This window comes from Orcinus orca, chromosome 8 (assembly GCF_937001465.1).
Source record: "Orcinus orca chromosome 8, mOrcOrc1.1, whole genome shotgun sequence".
Taxonomy (NCBI): domain Eukaryota; kingdom Metazoa; phylum Chordata; class Mammalia; order Artiodactyla; family Delphinidae; genus Orcinus; species Orcinus orca.
In genome coordinates, this window is record NC_064566.1 from 65,680,072 (window position 1) to 65,693,135 (window position 13,064).

Below are 13,064 nucleotides of genomic sequence, written 5' to 3' on the forward strand. Positions count from 1 at the left end.
AAAAATACTATCAGCCATTTTACTTTTAACTTGAATTTAAAAAAACCAAAAAAAAGTAAAAAAAAAAAACCCAACAACTCCAGAAAACAGGCCCTAAATGTATGTCTGGGGTGTGTGTGTATGTGAATCTGAGTTTAGTATTATTATTGATATGTGAAAACCACAGCATTCCCTTACATAAAACAGGAGATCCAAAAAAGATTAAAAACTGCATGGAAGATTCCATTGGATTCTTTGTTTTGGGGGCATATAAAGAGAATTTCCTTTCCTTTGTCCATATAGTTCATGTCTTAGTATAATCCTATAAAAAAAGGATAGTTTCATCCAAAACATCAGAGAAAAGAAAGGCATAGGATAAAAAAAAAAAGCACCGATAATGATGATTATTTGTTCAGAGTTTCTTAAAAAGGAATCCTTGCTTTTGGAGATTGTGGGCCCCCCAAAATTATATGTAATACTTTGTAGGTGTGTCATAGTATTCATTTTAATCAGGTTCTCAAAAATATACATTACTAAAAAGACTGCTAACTACTGACCTAGTCCAAAAGAGAAGTCTTCATCCCAGAGTGAGGAGCAATTGCCACAGTTCCACCACTAGCCAGTGTCACTGACAGCCCCAGAACTGAGATCCTTAAGGCCACTCATGCTAGTGCACACTCAAATAAATTATGTTTCTTAAACTTGTGTCATCTTGTGAAGAAACTCTGCCTGCTTTATTTGTTGCAAATGTAAAGTCAGCTTATAGAGATTTCAAGGATACCTTTTCAATTTTAACATTTATTGCCATTAAAATTACTGTTTTAAGATTGCTCCGACAAGAATTAGCCCCAGAGAAAGAATCCCTCAAAACAAAACAAAGCTCTCTTGTACATGCATGACGAAGTCTTCGTTTCATTCCTACTTACAGAAGCAAAAATTACCTATGTTTAACACTCAACGTTGGAACATCCGCTAGAATTTAAAATAGGCCAAGAAGCTCATCTAGTATAGCAGACCTACTTGGAAAGATCATTCTTCTTGAAAACTTTTCCACCAGTTTTACTAAAATGAGGTGTATTAATATAATCACATAAATAAATTATAATTAGTAAAGAGTGTTGCCTATCAAGCCTGTACTAACTCAAGTTTCTTTTTACCAGTTTTTCCTGTTATGTGTTTTTATGAAAATTATTTTTATTTTAGAAAGTGTTGCCACGATGTACTGGTTATTAAATATGCCTTCAGAGCTAAATCTGCAGGAACATTGCACATTTCCCATATCTTTTTCTGACTCACTTTCCTTCCGGAGAAGGAGAAGAAAGAGTTCCAAGGAGAGGAAGAAAGAGCTGTAAGTAATATGTTCATGGGCATTTAATGCTAGATGGTTTAACATGCTTGATTGCTACTGGTGAATCAGAGCTAAAAGATGACAGTAGCATCTATCACGTTATGTTATACCATGCAAAATTTTAACAAAGGCACGACAAGCTACACTGCTGATTTCAGCAATGTGCTATATTTGGTTGCAATTGATAGATGTCTGCAAAAGAAAATCACTAAATTGTAAAAATGCCTTAATTTTTAAGGTAGTGAATTATATTCTCTGAGCCGAGAATATAATGGCCGGGGAGCATAAACTGATAGGATCACACAGCACAGTCCTAACAGTGACTTTAAACTCGGTAATTCTTTATCAGGACTCAGAATACCAGACAGTGCAACAATAATATTCTTGATTCTGCACTTAAATTTCAATAAGCAAATAAAGCATTCCCTCCTGTATAAAGAGTAAAATATAGGTTTCCTATTCAGGGTTGTGACTACACTTTCAATGTCTCCAGCATAAACCAATGTGCGACAAAAGAGAGAGAAATTATAGCTCAGTGACCTTGGCAGACATAACACCCTTTGGTCTTCAAAGTGCAAACTAAACAAAGCCCTTTAAGAGGCTATGATAAACTGCATTGGGAGAAAAAGTAAATAAAAATAATAGAGGCCAAAATGCTGAAAAAGGAAAAAAGTTATTAGTCTATATGTCCCTTTATAATTTATAGTAACGATATTTTCCTCATTAAAATGCAATAGTAATAGATTAAATAAATTGGGGATAGAAAGGACCGATTAAATCATTGTGTCTAACACGTGCCAAGGGAGGGCAGATTTCCCTAGACTAAGGAACAAAGAAGAAAGAAAAATATAAAAATAGGTATTATATCTACATCTGCAAAAGGTTCATTGAACATAAGTAGAGGTATTAGCATCAGTAGTAAGCAAGATTAGATACTGACACAAAGTACCCGTATCAATGGCGTCCTGTGCTGTATTTTCAGACTTCTAGTATATTTACCTGGAGCTTTTCTAAATCAAAGCTTCTCTGTTTATACTCACGTAGAAAATGTAATCTGAGTTTCAATGAATTTTTAATTTTGTTCAATCTTGCATTTGTTCAACCAAAAACAATTTAAAGAGGACCAAAGCTATCAGCCTCTCAGTGAGCAACACCTTACTAGGGAGTTCTTGAATCTGCCATAAAAATCAACAGTGTGCATCTAATAGTTTTCTTTTAATTTGAGCAGTGAAAAGTGAATAATCACATCAAATATTCTTCAGGGCCTCTTTGGTTTCCAGATTAAACATGGAATGTGACCTGTCATCTTGCCACATTCTCTGCATTTCCATTTTAAATCATAAATAAGAAAACCTTGCTACTCTTTGGCATGACACAGTTGTTTGATCCAGCTGCATTTCAAAGTCTTAGAAATTGCACTCATTCCTTCTTTAGAGTCCTTGTTCATCTCAAAGGTTTTCAGCTGAAAGATTCTTTATTGTATTCAAATCTTGTCCCATATGAATTGTTTTGATTACTCAGTTTATGAAGAGTCTTAGAAATTGAATTAGGTCCACAGCAAAAAACACCAACTGTTTTCCTGGAAAGACAAAGGGAGGAAATGGAAAATCACGTGGAAAATTAGGCAGAACATGACAAGAAGTATCTTTTAGTAGCATGTTTAAGGTGTTAACAAAGTTAACAAAGTTAATTTCTTGCTGCTTTGCATACAAATAATTTTCCAATTTTTTTTTGCATACAAATAATTTTCCAATTATTACCAAATATAAGTGACCACCGGGAAGATATGCTTTTCATGCCAGAGATCAAGATCATTCAAAGGATATAGCTATGAGCACATATTTGTTTATCAGACAGAGTGAGCAGTCTGCATGTCATTGATGAGGGCAGAAACGAAGTCAAGAGCTGCAACTGATAGCTGTCAACTGCTCCACATTTGACATATGAATAGATTTCTATCCACCCTGGATCATATCAGTTCTTCTCATGCTAAATGTTTTACAGACATTTTTCTCCCTAAAGATCCCATGGATTTTCATGGGAAGTGGTGAATAAGCGTAAAGAAAGGAAAGCTATTACCAATTTGAAAGGATAATTTTAAATGACTAATTTATCTCTACATTATAACAAAAAGCCTACTAATCTGGATACATTTTCTTTTTTATTTATGTGCCACAATAATTGTAACAAATACCAAGCAGGTTTTATTATTTGCTATATTTGCTAACTTAAAATTTTGGTAGATAAATTATACATATCGCTAACAAATAGAATAAATAAATCCCACAAAATGATTACTATTTCACATTGATTTCCTGCAAAGTTTGTTGATTTGCATTGAATTCTTCCTATGATATCAAAATGATTGACAATTCTAATAAACAAATGGGACCTAATGAAACTTCAAAGCTTTTGCACAGCAAAGGAAACCATAAACAAGACCAAAAGACAACCCTCAGAATGGGAGAAAATATTTGCAAATGAAGCAACCGACAAAGGATTAATCTCCAAAATTTACAAGCAGCTCATGCAGCTCAATAACAAGAAAACAAACAACCCAATCCAAAAATGGGCAGAAGACCTAAATAGACATTTCTCCAAAGAAGATATACAGACTGCCAACAAACACATGAAAGAATGCTCAACATCATTAATCATTAGAGAAATGCAAATCAAAACTACAATCAGATATCATCTCACACCAGTCAGAATGGCCATCATCAAAAAATCTAGAAACAATAAATGCTGGAGAGGGTGTGGAGAAAAGGGAACCCTCTTGCACTGCTGGTGGGAATGTGAATTGGTTCAGCCACTATGGAGAACAGTATGGAGGTTCCTTAAAAAACTACAAATAGAACTACCATATGACCCAGCAATCCCACTACTGGGCATATACCCTGAGAAAACCAAAATTCAAAAAGAGTCATGTACCAAAATGTTCATTGCAGCTCTATTTACAATAGCCCAGAGATGGAAACAACCTAAGTGCCCATCATCGGATGAATGGATAAAGAAGATGTGGCACATATATACAATGGAATATTACTCAGCCATAAAAATAAACAAAATTGAGCTATTTGTAATGAGGTGGATAGACCTAGAGTCTGTCATACAGAGTGAAGTAAGTCAGAAAGAAAAAGACAAATACCGTATGCTAACACATATATATGGAATTTAAGAAAAAAAATGTCATGAAGAACCTAGGGGTAAAGCAGGAATAAAGACGCAGACCTCCTAGAGAACGGACTTGAGGTTATGGGGAGGGGGAAGGGTGAGCTGTGACAGGGCGAGATAGAGTCATGGGCATATACACACTAACAAACGTAGTAAGGTAGATAGCTAGTGGGAAGCAGCCGCATGGCACAGGGATATTGGCTCGCTGCTTTGTGACAGCCTGGAGGGGTGGGATAGGGAGTGTGGGAGGGAGGGAGACGCAAGAGGGAAGACATATGGGAACATATGTTTATGTATGACTGATTCACTTTGTTATAAAGCAGAAACTAACACACCATTGTAAAGCAATTATACCCCAATAAAGATGTTAAAAAAAAAAATGATTGACAATTCTTATCATATCTTGGACAAATCCAGTATGTATTCATTATCTGAGAATAATTGTTGCTGAAAAAAGACAGTGAATCCATTTAAATGGGTACCAAAATTTATAATAAATACTGAAAAAAAGTTTTATTAAAATTTTCACCTTGAAAACTGAAACAAAGAACTACAAAATAAACTTTTACTTGCAGCCATGATGGAGAAATAGGGGCTAGATTTACCCTCTTGAATTAAAAAAATAGGACAAAACAGATAACATGTGAAACAATTATTTTCAGATACTGGACAACAGGCAGCACTGAACTGTCATCCCTGAGAAAAAAAGAAAAAACAAGGTGAGCCCGACAGCTATCTCTTCTTGTGACCTGAAGGCAATTTAGAAGCTGTAGCACAGAAGAGGGAAACTCATGCAGAGACTGGTGGTCTTACTGAGTTAAAGAGAAAAAGAATGGAGTTCGAAGGCCAAAGCAGCTAGAACTTGATATCAAAAGAAAGAAGCTCTGGAGATCTGCAGAGGAGTATCCTCAAGTCTTTGGCTCAGTACTAATCTCCTCATATGTGAGAGGAAACCATGTGAAACTGGGTAGAGAACTACCAAGGAGCAGTAGGTCAAACAACTCTGAGTTTACGCAAGGCTGTCAACAATTCATATTCCCACAAGCCCAAATGGAAAGCTCTAAATATAATACATTGGCAATGGATAGTGTACTAAAGTTATTACCTTGTTTGCAAAGGGTAGGGAGGATGTTGGTAAAATTAGCCCGGGTTGGAGGCTGCTCTGGACTCATACTAACAAAGCTTAATAAAAGCAAGCCTTGAAAAGATCAAACTGACGGACTTCCCTGGTAGTGCAGTGGTTAAGAATCCATCTGCCAATGCAGGGGACACGGGTTTGAGCCTTGGTCTGGGAAGATCCCACATGCTGCAGAGCAACTAAGCCCGTGCACCACAACTACTGAGCCTGCGCTCTAGAGCCCGCAAGCCACAACTACTGAACCCGCATGCCACAACTACTGAAGCCTGTGTGCCTAGAGCCCGAGCTCCACAACAAGAGAAGCCACTGCAACAAGAAGCCTGCACACCGCAACGAAGAGTAGCCCCCACTCACCACAACTAGAGAAAGCCCGCGTGCATCAACGAAGACACAATGCAGCCAAAATAAATAATAAAATAAATAAATTAAAAAAGAAGAAAGATCAAACTGAACCCAAGTAACAGAACTGTATGCCAAAAACAATTCCAACAATATTGAAAAGAATAAATAAAAATTTAGAGTTTGATGTCTAAACTTCAAAGTGTATAGCATTTAATAAAAAATTATCAGGAATGTGTATAGCAAGAAATTATGAACTATAACTAGAAGTGTTATGGGTTAAATTTTGTCCCCTTCCCCAAATTCATAGGTTGAAACTCTAACTCTCAGTATCCCAGAATGTGGCTGTATTTGGATATAGGGCCTTTAAAGATGTAATTAAGATAGACTGATGTTGTTAGGGTGGACCCTATTGCAATCTGACTAGTGTCTTTTTAAGAGGAGGAAATTAAAGAGACACTAGAGACGCACATGCACAGATAAAAGACTGACCATGTGAAGAGGCAGCAGAGGGTAGTCATCTGAAAGCCAAGGAGAGGTCTCAGAAGAAATCACCCTGCTAGCATCTTAATCTTAGACTTCTAGCCTTCAGAATAGTGAGAATATAAACTTCTATTGTTTAATCCATCAAGCCTGTGGGATTTTATTATGGAAGTCCTAGCAAACTAATACAAGAAGAAAGATAAGTCAATAGAAATGGGACGAGAATGACAGAAATGATGGAATTATTAGATAAGGTCACTGAAACAGTGATGAGAAACATGTTTCATATGTTCAAAGAAAAACATCGACATGATGAGAAAGGAAAAAGATTTTTTAAAGGCCTAAGTGGAAATGCTAGAGATTAAATGAAATATTTAAAATGATAAATATACTGATGGGTTAACAGAAGAATAGGCACTGAAGAAGAAAAGATAAGTAAACTTGAAGATATAGCAGTAGAATATATCCAAATGGAAGTACACAGAGAACAAAAATTGGGCAGAAAAGTGAAAAGAGCCTCAAGGTCCTGTGGGACAATACCAACCAGTCTTTCATATATGTAATTATAGTCTCAAAATAAAAGAAGACAGAGGGAAAGAGAAAAAAATATTTGAAGAAATAATTATCAAAATTTTTACAAATTTGATGAAAACAAACAGATCCAACGATCTAATGAACTCCAAGGAGAATATGCACACACACACACACACACACACACACACATAACAACATAAGGCAAGTTATAATAAAACTCTGGAAACCAGTTACAAAGAGAATAACACAAAAGCAGCTGACAGAGGGTGGGGGCAGAGACACACGACAAATAATAAATAGATGAAGGATAGACTTCTTGTCACAAACTATTTATGTCTGAAGGCAATGAAGTGAAATCTTCAAAGTGCTGAAAGACAAAAAAAAAAAAAAAAAGCAACTATTCTATATCAAGCAAATTCTATACCAAACACAAATAACTTTCAAAATTGAAGATAGAATGTAAACTTTTCTAACAAAAGGTGAGGGAATTCATTACCAGCAAACTAGCACTATAAGGCATATAAAGGGAATTCGTAGGAAAGGAGAATGAAATCAGATAGAAATGTGAATCTTCCCAAAGCTATGAAGGACACCAAAATGGGGAACCTGTGAATAAATACACTGTATATTTTGTCTAATTTTTAATCTCTTTAAAATATAATTGATATTTAAAACAAAAGTAATAACAATACATTATGGAGTTTATAGTATATGTAGAAGAAAGATGAACTAGAACAACAGTCAAAGAGATGCAGGGTGAATGGAAGTACATGAGGTAGTATAATATTATTTGAAGTACACTGTGATAAGCTAATGGTGTACACCGTAAACCTAGAGCAATGCTTCTCCAATTTCAGCTTCATCAGCATCACCTAAGGCACTTCACAGACCACAGATAGCAAGGCCGTATTCCTAGATCCCCTGATTCAGCAGATCTTGGATATGGCTCCAAGAATTTGGTTTTCCAACAAGTTGCCAGGTGATGCTAGTCCAAGGATTGCAACTTGGGGAACAATTCCTTAAAGAAATAACTAAAGTCAAACAGAGAGGTATGGCTAATATGTCACTTTAGGAGAAAAAGATGGAATCATGAAATAACACTAATTGAAAAGAAAGCAAAGAAAGAAAGAAAAAAGGAAAGAACAAATGAGATAAGTAGAAAGCAACAGTAAACTGTTGGACTGTAACTCAATCCATAGGAGCCAAGATAACTCAATGAGGAAAAGATACTCTCTCCAATTCATGATGTTGGGAAAACTGGATATTCCCATGCAAAAGAATGGAACTGCACCCTATCTCACTCTACTCCCAAAAATTAACTCTAAAGGAATTAAAAACTTGAATATAAGACCTTAAACCATCAAATCTTAGAAGAAAACACAGAGGAAAAAATTCTTTGACAGTGGTCTTGGCAATAATTTCATGAAACTGACACCAAAAATACAAGCAACAAAAGCAAAAATAAATAAGTGGGACTACATCAAATTAAGAAGCTTTTACATAGCAAAAGAAATGATCAACAAAATGAAAAGGCAAGCTAGGGAATGGGAGAACATTTTTGCAAACTACATATCTGATAAGGGGTTAATATGTAAAATATATAAGAAATTCATATAACTCTCTAGCAAAAAAAAAAAAAATAATAATCCAATAAGAGGAAACTCTTTCAGCTTTTCACCATTGAGTAAGACATTAGCTGTGGGCTTATTATATAGGGCCTTTATTATGTTGAGGTATGTTCCCTCTATACCCACTTTTTGGAGAGTTTTCATCATAAATGGATGCTGAATTTTGTCAAAAGCTTTTTCTGAATCTATTGAGATGATCATATAATTTTTATTCTTCAATCTGTTAATGTAGTGTATCACTACATTATAAAAAAATAAATAAAGATACTGAACCATCCTTGCAATGCCTTGGATAAATAACACGATGATAGTGTATGTTCCTTTTAATGTATTGTTGAATTTGGTTTGTGGAGCTGGGAAAACTGTACAGTTACATGTAAAAAGAATGAAATTATAGGCTTTTCTCACACCGCATACAAAAAGAATCTCAAATTAGATTAAAGACCTAAATATAAGACCGGAAACCATAAAAAAGGAAAAATAGGCAGAACGTTCTTTGACGTAAATCATAGCAATATGCTTTAGGATCTATATCCTAAGGCAAAGGAAACAAAAGTAAAAATAAACAGGACCTAATTAAAGTGAAAAGCTTTTGCACAGCAAAGGATACCATCCACAAAATGAAAAGACCACCTATTGAATGGGAGAAAATAATTGCAAATGATATGACTGATAAGGGGTTAATATTCAAAATATATAAACAGCTCATAAAACTCAATATCAAAAGAAAAACAAACAACACAGTTAAAAAATAGGCAGAACAACTGAATAGACATTTTTACAATGTCTATTCAATTCATTTTTACATTTTAAATGTTGGCGAGGTTGTGGAGAAAAGGAAACCCTTGTACACTACTGATGGGAATGTAAATTGGTATAACCAGTATGGGAAATAGTATGGAGGTATCTCAAAAAATTAAACTACCATTTGATACAACAATCCCTCTACTGTGTATATATCCATAGGAAATGAAATCACTCTCTTGAAGTGTTACCTGCACCCCTATGTTTATTGCAGCATTATCTAGAATAGTCAAGACATGGAAACAACCTTGGTGTCCATAGATGGATGAATGGACAAAGAAAATACGATGTGATGTGATACTCACACACTGAAATATTATTCAGCCATAAAAAAGAAGAAAATCCTGTTATTTGCAACAACATGAATGAACCTTGAGGGCATCGTGATTAGCACAATAAATCAGACAAAGAAAGACAAATGCTGTATGATCTCACACATTTGTGGAATCTAAAAATCCCAAACTCACAGAAACACAGAGCAGATTGGAGGGTGCCAGAGGCAGATGGGGAAGGTAGGGGATGACTGAAGACTGACAAAGGGTTACAACCTTATAGTTACAAGAGGAATAAGTTCTAGGATATAATGGACAGCACGGTGACTATAGTTAACAATACTTATTGTATATTTGAAAGTTGGGAAGACAGTAGATCTTAAAAGTTCTCATCACACAAACACAAAATTTGTAATTATTTGAGGTGATAGATATGTTAACTAACTTTATTATGGTAGTCATTTTGCAACATATACATATCAAATTGTTATACTTTATACAATATGATATGTCAGTTATTTTTCAACAAAGCTGGAAAAACGAAGAATATTTTTAAACTATGTAATGATAAAATGTAATTTATTTTGTAATGAATGCAGTATAATAGTAAGATGTAAATAGTTTAATCACTACAACTAAACCCTAGAACTAAAAAACTTCAAAATACGTGTATCAAAAACTGATAGAACTGTAAAGACAGACAAATCTAGAATTATAGTTAACGACTTCAACACTCTTCTTTTGGAAATTGACAGAACAAGTAGACAGAAAATCAGTAAGTGTACTGAAGACTTAAATACCACTATCAACCAACTGGAACTGATTGATATTTATAGGGTATTCTACCCCAAACCAATGGAATACAAATTCGTTTTTAGTGCCCATGGAATATTCACCAAGACAGACCATATTCTGGGCAGTAAAACAGGTCTCAATAAATTTTAAAGGATTGAAATAACAAGGAGTATGTTTTCTTAAAACCCATCTGAACCAGAAATCAAGAACAAATACCCCTATATTTGGAAATTAAACAACATACTTCTACATAACGAAAAAAGAATTCACATGGTAATTGTAAAATTATTTTGACCTATATAAAAATGAAAATAAAACATATCAAAATTTGTGGTATGTAGCTAAAGTGGTTTTTAGAGGAAAATTTATAGTATTAAACACTTTTATTATGAAAGAACAAAGATCTAAAATCAGTGACCTATGGTTCCACCTTAAGTAACTAGTAAAAGAAGAGCTAATTAAACCCAAAGTGAGCAGAAGAAAGAAAATAATAAAAAAAGTATGAAAATAAATTCTTACACAATAAAATTTAGGTTACTATCAAAACCAGAGCTAGACACAATGGATTACTTAAAATGAATAAAACTGAACTACTGAATTTATACCACCAAAAATAAAAAAAGCCATAGTGCAGTTTTCATTAAGATGAAAAGGGAATGAGACATTTTGGCTGTCTGTATAGAGTCTCTGTCAACACTGCATTATGACAATAAGATACCATTATTTTCTTTTTTGGCTTTCATAGGGCAAATATAGAGTTAGATTTTCAAATTTTGCAAATTTCCTAAAGGCTTATCTTAAATTCTTCATAATAATATCATTAGTTTTAAAGCACCGTATATGATCATTTTTTTTTTACATTTTGTTATTCCATTATTATTAACTAGTTTAACTCTAGGAGATCTTTGTTTGTGGAATTTGAGGAGTTCCCCAATGTCACTTTCACTAACAGTGAAATCCTACAACTTTTAATTAACATTTGTAATTAATTTGCACTAATTTTCATTAAGTTGCTGCAATCCAACAATCATCTAGAGATTTATCTACAAAAACTCTGTAGAGATGGGTAGAGATAGACTTAGATGCTAGCAGAGAATGTTGTTTGGGGGAAGATGTTGGGAACTAGTTCCAGAAATCTTCAACATATTGGTGAATATTTTCCTATTATACCGATAATCGTTTTTCCATTCATTTTTAAAGTGTGTGATCTCATATAATGAAAGCTTATTCACGCCTTAGGGATTATTCACTCCTTGTATTACAGATACAGAGGGTCGAGTGTCTTGACCCAGGGACACAGGAGCAAATGTAAGAGACCAAACCTAGGTATCCTTAATCTGTTTTGTTTTTAAAACACCATGTGGCAGTAAAATATAGATATATCTCAGACATCAATCCCAGAAGAGTTTTCCCTACTCCAAAGGCCATGTAAAGTTCTTTCTTTCTCCCTTTCCATGATGCATACATTCAACTAAGTTAAGGTATGATATGTATTTTTACTATAAATAACAGGAAACTGGACCTCAGGTATAATAAATAATTTTTAAAAAGACATAAAAGGAAGAGACCACTCTCATACATGTGCGCAAATATTAATATGTCTCTCTTCTCTATTTTTATCTCTTTATATGCTCTCAGCAATGTATGTACATGAAGTTAACCAAAATTTTACATCTAAAATGAAGTCTTCTATTTAAATAGTGCCTTTTTCCAGTTAACAAACCTTAACACGTTGATCCATTCTTTTCCTAGCTATGCTACATAAAAATCCTTCAAAAAATAATGCATTTGAGGTGCCTGCCCAGAGCAAATACATAAAACGAAAGTGTACAAAATGTCAACTGTAGATGGTGCACACTTGCTCTTCTTAAATAAGCTTTGCTGTTTAAAGAAAATGAACAAACAACCAAATAAACATACAAAATCCCTTTCAGTATGAACAGTATAACAAATGAGAACTCTTGAGAACTAACCAAAGAAACCAAAAATCCCAATGTAATTTCTTGCAAAAGATCCTCTACTGTTTGGTTTCAGAATTGAGCAAAAACAAACAAGCAAAACAAAGAAACAAGCTATCAAAGTTTTCAGCACTATACTATGAAAACTAATAAAAGAACGCTTGTCAGAAGTCAGTTAAATGTCATTAGGGAGGAAGGAGTCTGTGGTGCATAGCAAGACCCAGGTGAGTATGACAAGATGATCACATCTAAGGTGGATGATTTTGGAGAAAGAAGGGAAAGAAATATAACAAAAAGTGGGTTGACTTTTTTTTTTTATTCTATAGTTCACCTTTAACTAGCGCCCTGAATATTACAAAGGACCTCTGCTTTCCAAATAATGCTTTCCTCTTTAACCCAAATTACTTCATCAAGGAAGGAAATCTAGGAGTGCTTTCAAACATGATTGTAATCTGAATTACATGGGTCACTGTATTCCTTTTTAGATTTTGCTTCTGGGGCTTCACACCATGATTCCTAAAACAAAATCTCTGAAGATGAAGCCAAACGCCATGATGAATCCATGATTATTTCAGTAGATCATATTCGTCCATAAATTTATAAATCGGGGCT

At 34.3% G+C, this 13,064-nt stretch overlaps 1 protein-coding gene across 2 annotated transcripts in view; it reads right to left on the minus strand.

Moving 5' to 3' along the window:
- Window positions 1-761: 761 nt before the first annotated feature.
- The window catches only part of NOX4 (NADPH oxidase 4), a 149,381-nt gene continuing 137,078 nt past the window's right edge, over window positions 762-13,064 (minus strand). For both annotated transcript variants that reach the window (XM_004271881.3, XM_033431916.1), the window contains one exon: window positions 762-2,906. In XM_004271881.3, coding sequence (XP_004271929.1) covers window positions 2,786-2,906 — 121 coding nt within the window. In that variant the 3' untranslated portion in view covers window positions 762-2,785. The remainder of the gene's footprint in view (window positions 2,907-13,064) is intronic.